This window comes from Coloeus monedula (assembly GCF_965178545.1).
Source record: "Coloeus monedula genome assembly, chromosome: Z".
NCBI classification, from domain to species: domain Eukaryota; kingdom Metazoa; phylum Chordata; class Aves; order Passeriformes; family Corvidae; genus Coloeus; species Coloeus monedula.
Window position 1 is genome coordinate 50,918,837 of NC_138822.1, and position 12,819 is coordinate 50,931,655.

The window sequence follows — 12,819 nt, forward strand, 5'->3', positions numbered from 1 at the left end:
TGGCAGATGTATTTTCTGAAGTACAGACACAGTCTTACCTGCATTTCTTGGCAAAAGGAAGCAGTTGGTCCAAAAAGAATCTGACACTGCTCATCTGCAGTGTATGTCATTCCTGGGAGCTTAGAGGGAATAATCACAGAATTGAGGCTCTGAGGATTCGTCTGTACCAGACAGTTACTGGCCTTTGACCTGGTAATATGCAGAGATTCATATGGTGAGCAATCCAAGAGTCTGATTGCCACACCAACTTAAACTTGCATACAACATTTGAAATACGTGGACAATTACAATTTTTTTATTCATCAGCATTGGGCTGCTTCTCATGTTTAAACTGATATGGCCCACTTGTTATAAGTTGATGTATTCTGTTGCACATTTGCAGAAAGATAATCTAATCTATCAACATTTCAGAAAAGTACTGGCCAACATTTTAGCATAACTTACCTAATGGATTAAGGTTTTGGTAGCCAAACATTTCAGTACACAGCATATTAATATATTGTAAATATAGTAACATATATAGAATGTGTATATAAGTATATAAAAATATAATCATATACCTTAAGGCATGAAAACATAAAAATCCACATAATTGCTGGAAACAGATTTTAATAAATCTAATATTAGATGGAGATGATTTAAAATATTTTGACGGATTTTGCAAAACAAATCTCCCACAGAAGCAAAAAATATTTAGAACTTATTATTTCAGTATATTAATTGCAACTATTTGTAAATGACATACAGTAAGAGTTCTTTTCTTGAATTATATACCTGAGAAATCTTTCCAGGTCTTCCCTGCTGCACTGAGACCATGAAACATCGCCAAGATTCTGTCCTTTAATCCACTCCCCAGACATGATATGGACACCATCTGCACAGGATGGGTGGTCATTGTCGTGGTTTATCCCCATGCTGAATTTTGAAGTGATTAAAATAAAACAAAGCACAACAAATTAACAAGTTGCTTTCAGAAATTTGGAAGTTAAAACTCTTGCAAAGGGCTGTAAAAAGCTCATATATACTATGTGTAGGAACTCTCTTTTGATTATTTTTCCCATGCTGTATTTCATAGAAGTGCATGGAACCATGTGTAGAGGCCAATTCTATAATTAAAGATGAAAGTGGAGCTGCATTTATTTGATGAGAAATACTGCATTCTAATCATATTTTCATTTGCATTCTAATCATGCAGTTGAAAACATATTTTGGACAACTTTTTGAATTTTCAAAACTGTACAATTACTGCAAGTTTAATGAATACTACTTCTCTTGTAAATGGGCAACAAAAATACTGGAAATTTATTTTTTAAGATTAGTGATATTTTGGCAGTGACTCTATCTTCATTCTATATGGAACTGATTGTTTGAAATTTTACAGAACAGTAAAATTATTACTCCTTTAATGTGTAATTATTGTCTCTAAACAAAAACACCTAAATGTGTTTTCAATCTCTTGTTAAAAGTAACACTGATGAAATTAAATAGATTTTGATTTTAAAGACGTAGCATCTATATGCATCCCAGTGAGTTCTCATACTCAATGCACTGCAATAAAAAATTCTACTAAATACCTGCTTGAAGCTGATGTTTTAACCGAAGACTCACTGTCACTCTCATTCACAATTAGCAAACAGAGAGGAAGAAGATACACTTAAATAAGATTTTCAAAATTAGCTAAGTGGATCATGCTTGACTCGTGTTATAAGAAATAAATACACTCAGCTGTTTTTGAAGATTTACAAATGAGTATGAGATTACTCTCCAGAGTACTGGATTTAAAGTAGTGCTGGAATTTTGTAGCACTAATCTGCCCTGCAGAAAAGCAAAGCTTCACAGCTGATAAAACTCTATGCCTTGTATTGATTCTTTCACTTACAGACTGCAAAGACAGAATAAATTTGCTGTGTCTGTAGAAAAACTGGAGTACATCATGCTTCTCTTTATTTCACCACACCACAGTGGCAAATGGCAAAAAAGGCCTGTCTCCCAACACTTTTATTCTCCACTCTATCCCAAAATCCATTCATGACTAGACCAAATTTTACATAAATTTGCAACTTGCTTTACTTTGTGTTTACTAATGAAATTGAAATATCATGCAGGGCTTTACCTTGCCTACAGAAGTGCTCTGTGTCTTACACTGATGTGTACATCCCACAGTCTGGAGCTCTGGAACAGTGGCTTCTGCATAAATTGGATATTTTGCTATCTGTAAACAGTATAACTGAGGCAAGCAAATCTGTCTGACTCTCATCTTAGCCTCTGTCTTTTCCTGACCTGCCTGAATGGGACAAAACATCTACACAGAAGTGCCTCTGCACTTGCTTTACATTCTCCTTGCATGCCTCACATGCAGAATTTGAGATGTCTCTATCTCCAGAGTTATTTACACCTGTAGGAACTATGGAGGAAGACACAAAAAAATCTAATGATACTAAACCTCGTGGACTACATAAGAAATAAATTTTGCTTATAGCTCTTTGAGTTATATGCTTCCTTAGTGCAAAAGTACTCATTTAAAAGTACTCATTTGTCAGTATCACATATACTGTAGGATTTAAACTAAAACATTTACAACACAAAATCTTGACAAAATTTATTATACAATTGATAGCTCCCATTTATGCAGAATGGAATTAACACATTTATATGTTTAAAACATTTTTTAAATGAAAATTACAAAACCCCAGTAATTTCTAATTATTATTTCTCTTCACTCTGAAGAGCAATTCTTGAAGCTAGACTTCACAAAATAGTCTTTCTCTAAAGTCATCCAGAAAAATGTATGCTGAGCTGAATCATGATCTTGACAGTTTGAAAAAACAATTACACTAGCCACCACTGCATACATATATCAGTGTACCCACTTTTTCCAATCTACTACCACAGAAGCATTTTGTAAAGTTTATTAGCAAAAGAATTCTGAGGAAAACACTGCTTTAAAGTAAGAAGTAGTAAAAACTGTTGGACTTGTAACAGCTGTGTATATCAGCTATTTAAGCACTAATAAAAAACTTAATTCTAATAATCATCCAAGACTTTAGCTGCCCATATTTTTATAACACTTCTCCTATTCTGCTTTGACATTCAACTGTAGTTCAAAATATCTGCACTAATCCAATGGAATTCATTCCTCAATTCTCTTCACCTCCAAACTAAGTACACAGAAAAAAATCCAGAAAACAGTAAAGACAAGTATTGAAGACTTTGCCTACCTGGATGAATAGGCATTTAAAAATGCCTATTCAAAAGGTAAATGCAGGTTGTATGTTAACAACATTTAACTAAATCGCGAGACAATATCGGAGAAGTAAGCTACAGAAGCAACAGAACCTGCTCTTAAACATTCTCAGAAATGTTTTCTTCAGTAAGGTCTTTTGATCTCTTCTGTGGAATGGTAGTGGCCGCATATTTTTATCCGAACTGGTATCAATTACAAGACCACATAAAAGTCAATGTGCAGCAGAACTGACTTCTGATTTCATTTCTCTCATTACATTATGTGTGTGGTGAAAAAAAGATGATGAATAGTCATTGCTTTATTTACAAGAGAATGAGTAATGTAAGCATGTGTACCTACTTCTCCATTAACAATCAAGGATATAACAATATTCAATGCTTGCAGTGGTGGTCATGGTGTTTTCTAGCCTCCCTTGCTGCCCATGACAACTATATCCTTTCACTAATACAAAGGTACAACAGAAACTGTGTCTGTGTAAGGTGCTGTTCTGCCTCTTCCTATAGAATGTACTGTGCACTTAGCACATTGCCCCCTCTCCTCTCTCCCACAGCTGTGATCATTCAACCTCATACAAGAGTGAAGCAACACGATGTGCATGTGGGAAGAAGACAAAGGAGTTTGGGATTACAGGATAACTTTGTAATAGCCTGAAAAAATACAATTAACAAAGAAGACAGTGATGTACTTTAACCACTACACCATGTCTATATATAGAAATAAAATATATTTTTAAGAACAGAAGTGTTATTTATTCAGTGTTACATAAAAATGCTCTACCCATCCTGGTTAAGGGCTGTATATAGCAAATAAAATACACAAGTAGGAAGCATTCTATAGAATGCCTTCCCTAAGTAAAATATTAGCAACATTTAAATTCACACTATGCAATTAAACTATATTTTAATAATCTCAATTTAAAAGTATTTTGGCAAAGAGCCTTGGTCCAATAAACTCCACTAACAGTATCAGTCAAGTCCACTGAAAAAAATATTTTTTGTTTAAAAACCCTCTAAAAATTCTTTAGAAGATTATTTATGGTTTTAGTGATATCATGTGTAAAGTTGGAATCATTTTTCCTAAATCTTTAGTAAGTAACGAGGAATAGTACAAAGAAAGAAACATCATTAAATTCTCTGTGTTTGGAAATCAGAATTAAGAACTCAGGCCGCTGAATGTAGAAGAAAACTATTAGTTCAATATTTCAGTTAAAAAACAATTATTTTGCAATTAACTACTGCAATTATATGTGTACAGCTGGAATCAGACAACAGCATCTCTCGTGTCATTTTAGGGAATAGGTTATATTCTTGCATTCAAAATGCATTCCCAGTGTCAACATACTGAACAAGTACTAAGTATTATAATTTAACTTGACCTTATCATAGTGAAGTATTACAAAATCAAAGCTCTTTTAAGCCTCAACAGAGGATCCTCAGTCATTATTCTATATTTAAATAAGCTAAATAAGGTCATGCACACACCTTGGAAGAACTAGGTCTGCGTTGCTATTTTATATTTCTCCTCACTGTAGGACATCAAAATTATTTGACATGTGCTACTTTCATGACAACATGAATTTGCTCAGTGACCCCATATGCTTCCAGGTGAAAGCTTTTTATTATTTATTCATTATTTTATTTTTGCTTTGCAAATGGCAGATGATGGTTGTCACCATCCTATTACACTTAAAATGCAAGTAGTGCAGCTGAACAAGAATGATGCTAAAACCAGAAACAGGCTAAGAAGGGACAAAGATCAAATAGTAACAAAAACTTGATACAGGGGCAATTAATTAGGTCAGTTCAGATAGATGTGGAGAATTACTTTAGGCTTATCTGTAAACAAAAAATGAGAGAATTAAATAAAGAGAACTACTACTGCTCAGATTTTTCCAGTCACTAACAGTGAGACAGATTAGAAAGCAAGAGATGGATTAAGAAAAGTGCAAGAGCAAGTGGTCAAGGATCCAGCACTAGAATATTCACTATAATAAATAGATCCCCAAACACTAAAAGAGCTATTTCTTCTGAGTCATATATAGAACAAAGGAACGATGAGCATAAACTGCAGATCAAGTATAATACTACTAGTATAAGCTCAGGAGAGACTGAAAATTACTAGAAAACTTTCCCTTTGTGAAGGAGAAAGTCAATCTCTGAATGCAGTAGGCAGTTTGTATCTGTGATGTGTGATGGGATCATGGTGCCATCTGATCTGTTTAAAAATTCGTTTTAGTAAAAGTGATTACTACACAGTATTTGGAAATTAACTACAATTTTTATCCTACATATTTTTTCCATTCTGTGAAATAAATCACAAACATAACAAATTCTATTACCTTGAAAATAAAAATTTGTTTTAAAAGTATTATTAATAACAGTGTTATCTTCCTTATTATTTCCACTGCTTTCTTTTTTGTCATCATTTTGTCCAATAGTATGCTAGAATGATCAAAAATTGTTAAACTGTGGACCCAGAAATTACAAGGTTTAAAAGCTTACATCAATTTTTCTAATCTGAAATTTTGCAGTATCATGAGGATGTATTTGATAAATGAAAATAACACCCCTTATGTGACTAAGAGACACAGAGACAGAAGCTATACTATTTTCTCAGTACCTTTATTGTACTTTTTCAACAAAGTGTTTTGTCACAGTGCCATTTTTATAGAGAAAAATGTATAAAAAGACCAAATTAGCTGCAGTTTTTATAAGCTTTTTATATGTTGGTTTGGGGTTTTTTTTAATTTTAAAATTTTTTTTGTTGTTTTTTTTAAATCCCAGTTAGTGAAATAGTAAGTGTTGTATGACTTCTTTGTATGTCCTTTAAAACATATGAGGGCTTCACAGATCATTGAATAAATGTGATAAGACACATTTCAACTTGTAAATTAATTATTTAGCTGAAAGTGAAAGGCAATTGACCCAGCTACAGAAAAACTATGATGGTAAAAGGGAGAACATTATTTCTTTTGAAAAGAGTTTAGCTTCAAAGGAAAATCTACTGAACAAGGAAATCTCAATCTTCTTGTTAATAATTAGATGATCTGAAAAATTAAAAATAAATAACTATTTGCAATTATTACTTCTCTTTTGTGAATCATAAATCATTCTCCACAACGTTGGCAATTCAGATTACATTTTCAGTCTTAATTGGGTAAAAGTACCACATGCGTGTTAGTATAGGGATACTAACATACACTGGATGCTACTGTCCAGCTGACTTTGCAGCTTTTGCTGAACAGCTGTTTTTTTCTCTGTATCTCCAATACTTCTACCACCATGCTCCATGATGCTGGATCTAGACAAAGATGCCACGGTCCTTTGACTGAAGTATATAAATAATTTAAAGCTTTGCTGTGACAGATGTATTTAGCATCAAAACGTGAAAATATAAATTGCCCCTTGCTGAAAGTTTTTTACAGAAATCATATAATACAGGAAAAGCATTTGCTTCTGGCAAATATGACACCCATGCCACATTCTTGAGCTATTACATACTTGGGTGAAGAGCTAAAAAAAATAGTCTTCTTATCAAAAAAAACCACTGACACTGATCTTTTGCCAACTTTTTCACAGCTCTTTTAAATGTATTAGATTATCAATTAAGCCTTTGTAGGATGTTGCCCAGTTAATAACTGTTTAGTTTACAAATGTTATCCTAAGGAAAATCTAACACAAATCCATCCTGAAACAGTATAGCCTGGCAGAAATGCGACTCTTAATACCTTGCCAGAGAAACGGTTGACTAATCTAAATTTCAAGTAAAAAATCACCATATCTTTCAAAGTTACTAAAATGCTGATGCAGTGCTTCTTCCCTGTCTCAATGCTTCGTTTCTTCCTGAGCTGTTTCTTTCTTCAGCTGTCTTGCTACCAGCAAAAGGCTTGTGATGCTTTATTTCTGCCTGGCATTGCAGTGATGTGTGAGGTGAAGATCTTTCCGTGACTAGAACTGGACCAACAAAACTAATTTTCTTTTTCATGGTTTTTAATACCAGATATGTTTTGAGTAAGAGTAAACAGAAATGCTAAGTATGTAACAGACTTCATTATTTTTCTGTTATCTGTAATCTTAAGTGTATTTTGGTGTACAATTTTCAGGCCACTGAAGTTTGGAATGATATACCCATGTGCCCAGTAAGACCTTAAGCTGATTGAAGAAGCCTAAGTATATGACTGTGGAACACAGTCTACTTTGATATGGATGCAGGAGAACAAGAGATTATCAACTTTTAAAGAACTTACCCACTAAACCATGAAAAATTAATGTAAGGTAATACAGTTTTTAATGACTGATTACACAGACAGAGCTCAAAAATCAATTGTTGACTTAATTAAAATATCATCTCCATTCAGATACACAAGGCTAGAACAAAGACATTTCATATTGCAAAGTCAGGTTTAGTCTGCCTTTGTATTTCATTGAGAATATTTCTGTTGTAATTGGAAAAACTAAAAAACCAACGACACAATGCTTAATAAACATCCATGTATCACAAGTACACAATATCAGGGTCTCTTCTCCCAGGCAACTAACAACAGGACAAGAGGACATGACCTCAAGATGTGCCAGGGGAGTTCAGGTTGGATATCAGGAAAAATTTCTTCAATTAAAGGGTGGTTAAGCATCAGAACTTTATATTCATTAATACAATGACAACTTTGTATATGCTCTCAGAAAACAAAAATCAACAGCATCTAAATTGTGTAAGTTTTGAATCTATTTGTATGATAACTTATGGGCAAGAATAATATTTGTTGTACAGATGGGAAAAAAATACAATTTTTTTTCTTTATCCTTCAAGAAGCAAAGTCTTCGGGAAAGCTATTGCTTCCATGCTGCTGAACTAGACTCTTCACAAGAGCAACTAGAATGGTTAAAGATATTACACACAAAAGAAACAACGTAGTAGCTAAACGACTTCAAGATTCAAAAAGAGTTAGTGAAAATTTTATAGAAAAGATGATGTGTTGAAAGAAGAACAATTTATGACTGGTCTGTATGGTGAGCATTTAAACTCTGTTTCTGAGGCAGTTAAGAATGAGCAAGACAAATCTCTGTGAGAGATACTCTAGATATGTTTGAATCTGCTGAAGTCCTTTCCAATAGGATCTACATTCAAATGTTTGTCTTCAAATATTTTTATATTGTCTCTTCACAAAGGTTCAGCTACTTCTAGTGTCTTCTTTACAACTGCCAGGGCCTGGCTGGTAAACAGAGACAGTCAGAAAAAACAGGCAGAAAAAACAAATGTCTCTAAAATACCACCTTACACTCTTTGGTGCAAGACCACTCTATTTCCATTTGTGACAGCTAAGGACTCTGACTCCATAATGAAGCAGGGATTAAGGTGAATGCCCTTCTGCCTCTGCATCTTTTACACTGGAGGATCCCCTTTTTTCTTTCTTTTTTTTTTCCCCAGCAGCTGCACATATATCTCTGGCTACCTATTCTTTCATTTTTGTGGTAGTCCTTCTATTTACTATCTGGTTTGTTACTAGCCTTCGTGAGTTCAGATTTCTTGAAGAAATGTGTGGTTCAATCAACATCCTGTCTTTCATAATGACACAAGGTTTGATTTATTCTTTATTTCCACTTTTTAAAAATATCTGTTACATTACCCACAGAGAATTGTGAGGATGTCTCTAAGGACATCCAAATGCCATTACTACTGTGAGACTATGATGGCTGGGATACCATCATGATTTGTTTTTCCAGGTTTATTTGAATTAGTATGAAAGGATGTGAAAGCTCTGAAATTTCATATGTAGCCTTGTAACTTTTCTTCCCCCAGGATTTATGTATTAGCCATTTAAGTTTTACGTTCCTGCAAAATCCTTTCTCTTTCAAAGTCCAACAGCAATGCAAAGCCATGAAGATATTTCAAGTTCACAAACACATGTAACACAGGTTATAGAGCCTGGCCTGTCCTGCAGCCTTGGAAGAATTGCTAACAGCACCAGTGAGCTTCTCTGTCTACCCTGTTTCATGTGCTGCTTGGTGTCTAGAAGACCTTAGCATGTCAAAGATAGGTTTGATTGTCTGCTGCAAGACAAAAACCTTACAACTGTGCATCTACATAAGCTTTTTGAGATCAGTAACCCACATTCTCAAATTTGCTATTGCACAATCAACACACCACTTGTAGCTTTGCAAGAATTTAATGTATCAGCATTTTTCAGGGAGCATAAAATGTTACATTTCTTGTTGATCAAGATGTCTCTTTTTTCAAATACAGTGATTCTGCTGTTAAGGTCTCTATTCTCTAAAAATATTTTTACTGTGTTGGGCATAAAGTAGTACTTACATCTGTTATTATCATATCTGTCTCAAACAATTTTCTAATTTACTCCACCAGTGAACTTATCTGCAGATCATATTCAGTGATTGTTTCTTTCCCCTTATACTTGCAACAGAAAATAAGTCTTCCTCTACCCATTCCCTCTACTAATACCAGCAAACACTACAGCAAAAAATAGAAATAGAATGGTATGTAGCTACAAAACACAAATAATATTCCTTTTTAAGTCTTTCATTTATCACAAGTATCATGCAAGCAGGCTGGCTTACATTAACCAGGAGTTGCTTTCTGCAGTTATGAAAATGAAAAAAAAAAAAAAAAGAAAAAACAGGAAAAATCAATTTTATGCAGCAACTTATACTTGTGTCAATCTTTATATGATTGCTCTGTATTTGCTTATTTTGCATCCAGGGAAAAAAAAATCAATAGAAATATTTTAAATTTTGGTTTTTTCTTTCAACTAACTTCATGTTTCAACATTAGATGCTAGGATCTCCATTCTCAGAAAGCTTTGTCCTAATTTAAACCAAGTCACTTTTAATTCAGTGCTTGTCCTAAGATACCTAACCACACATTTAGCAGAACATCCCTCTCTGTTGTCTCTCTGAAACTGACATTATAATACAAAAACACAGATACCCGGCACAGACACTGCAGACAAAAATGACAGCTAAATACATGCCTCCCTTTTGTTTCAGTTAGAAATGTTCTATAGGCATGTTCTACTTCTATAGGCATGTTCTATTTCTTTTTCTTTACAAGTAGTGAAGCCAAGAATTAAATTCAACTTTTATTAACAGTTTTTATTATTGCAAAATGAGAATTTTTCACTTTGGGTTAAAATATTTGACACTGAATGAGTTAAAACATGCAGCCCAATTGTGAAGGACAGTTTCCTTCACCTTCATTTTGCCATATTTCTCCTTCTGCGAAGAAAAACAGTATTAATATTGCAATGACCAATGACTTATCTACACTTTAATGGGATCTATCCTGAGAAAGCCAAACTAAATAAGGATTCTTCCAACTTATGATCTCATTAAAATGTTTGTTGGCAGCAATTGCTGGAGTTGGGTCTGTTACACAACACCATAGTCAGAGAAGAAAAAACATCTTGGGGTACCTGTTTTTCCTCTACACAATGGCAGTCTTTCCAGTTAATCTATTTATTTTGTAGCTATAAAGATTTTTGTATTACTTCAAGTTGTAAACATTTTCTTAAACTACATACTATATAAAGATACATGGTATTATTATTATTATTATTATTATTATTATTAACAGAAACACTATTTTCCAAATTTTTCATTTCATTTAAATCCCCTCCTTACAGAAAAAAAGAAAAAATTGAAGCACACAGTCAGATTAGTCAAATTGTACTAGTATTACGTGCAAACAAATACTAGAATTTAATATCCACATACTTACTTGTGACCCATTTCATGGGCAATTGTGAAAGCGAGATTCAGACCGTTGTCCTCTGCAATTATACATTTTCGTTTTTCACTGCACATTCCACTCAGGTATGCTATACCTAGGGAATACAACCACCACATTCAATTATTTTTAGTTATCACTAACTTTACATATTACGGGATAATTAGACCCAAACAAGACTGAAACCCAGTCTTGTTGTGGTCAGAGTCATCCTAGTATATAAACAGATATGACAAAGGTTTACCTACTCATTTTGCAACCAGTGGTAACATTACCTCACAGTAATGATTACATGGACTGCAATGTATAGAAAATGCATTCCTTAAAAGCACTGCTCGGTACCTTAATGAGATGTGATAGAACACATGCATGAATGTCAGTACTGCTGTAAATGAAAATAGATGTCTACAACAACAGAGCACAAGTTTGAACAGGTGCTTCCTCTGACAGACTTAGAAGAACAGAGTGCAAAGCACAGAGCTGTGTCCCTACACTTATCACTGCTAAGTACTGATAAAGCATTCAGCATGTTAGTGGTTTTAAAAATGTTCAGAAGAGTCAGATGTCCCAGAAGGAGACTGCAGCCTGTCAAAAATATTTGTTGTGGAGGCTATAATGCCTCTACTACATAACACCTTAGTTTCCAAAAAACCCAAAGAAGCTTCAGTGGTAGGGTTTTGAGTTCAAGTTCAGCTTTTAAAAGTAGAGTGTCTATAACTGTAAAAGCTTGAGGAATGCACAGCTTAATTTGGGTTTTAGACCACAAACACATTTAGCAGGGACAATTGTCATCACATGTCGTTTGAAAATCTGAAGCAACCAAAACACTGTTTCAAGTGTTTGGCCTTCTTCCCAGGAACTTCCTTTCAGTTGAATGGTGCCCTCCAGTTCAGCATGTTTGCTGGATATTTGCACATAAAGGTCAAGTTTGAAATGTTTGAGATTTGAATATTTGAAATAATATTTGAAATTTAGTCATAATTATCATTCCAAGTTAATAAGATAAGTCATTCTTTTACAGTCCAAGTATTTGTCAGTCTGTGAGCACAACACCTCACCCACAAGTAGTAACCCGATCACTATTCTGGCAGTGTTGCCCTCAAAAGAACTGGCTGAAAGCTTTTGGACACAGAACTTTTGACAAAAAAATGTTGTCCAGGACTGAACAAAACAATGATAAATTAAATTTGAATAAGGCAGATTATTTCAACTTTTACTAATTGTTTCCAAAAGAGGGAATAGCCATCTGGGATACAAAAAAAAAAAAGGAAAAGGAAAAAAAAAATGTAGTCCTTCAAATGAGACCTTTTGCTAAATGTAGGTATCACCGACACGAACTTGAATAAAAATAAGAGAAGAAATGCTCTGAAATGTAATGTTTTATTTCAAAAATGTTATGCTCCAAAGGCTAAAATAAAAACAAGAATATTTCTAAAATCATTTTGTGCCTTGTAGTTCCACGACTGTATGCATCTTGTTCTAAGATTTGATGACCAAACTGAAAAAGATAGAAAAACTTTTAATGCTGGAGTTTGAAGTAGTACAGCTGGTAACAATACCAGAAGTGAACATCAGGGTCCTGACTTCAGCCATCATCAGCAAACTTAAGAAGTGCTCCAACAAAATAGAAAAATCACTCTTGCCAAAGACAAAACCCAATACTGCATTTTGAAGCGCTGGGAGTGATCCTTTACTATAATGCAAAACATTCCAAAATACCTTTCTTCTTGCGCCAGTTTTGGCTGTGATAGAGTTAATTGCCTTCACAGTAGCTGGTAAGGAACTATGTTTTGGGTTTGTGTGAAAAACAGTGCGGATAACACAGGGAGGTGCTC

General features: G+C 34.1%; 1 protein-coding gene across 1 annotated transcript in view; it reads right to left on the reverse strand.

Annotated features, from left to right (window-relative positions):
* The window catches only part of ADAMTS19 (ADAM metallopeptidase with thrombospondin type 1 motif 19), a gene marked incomplete at both ends in the record, with an annotated part of 135,280 nt that overhangs the window by 52,880 nt on the left and 69,581 nt on the right, over window positions 1-12,819 (reverse strand). The window contains 3 exons of the mRNA XM_082301819.1: window positions 39-189; window positions 775-915; window positions 10,976-11,081. Of these exons, the coding sequence (XP_082157945.1) occupies window positions 39-189; window positions 775-915; window positions 10,976-11,081 (398 nt within the window). The remainder of the gene's footprint in view (window positions 1-38; window positions 190-774; window positions 916-10,975; window positions 11,082-12,819) is intronic.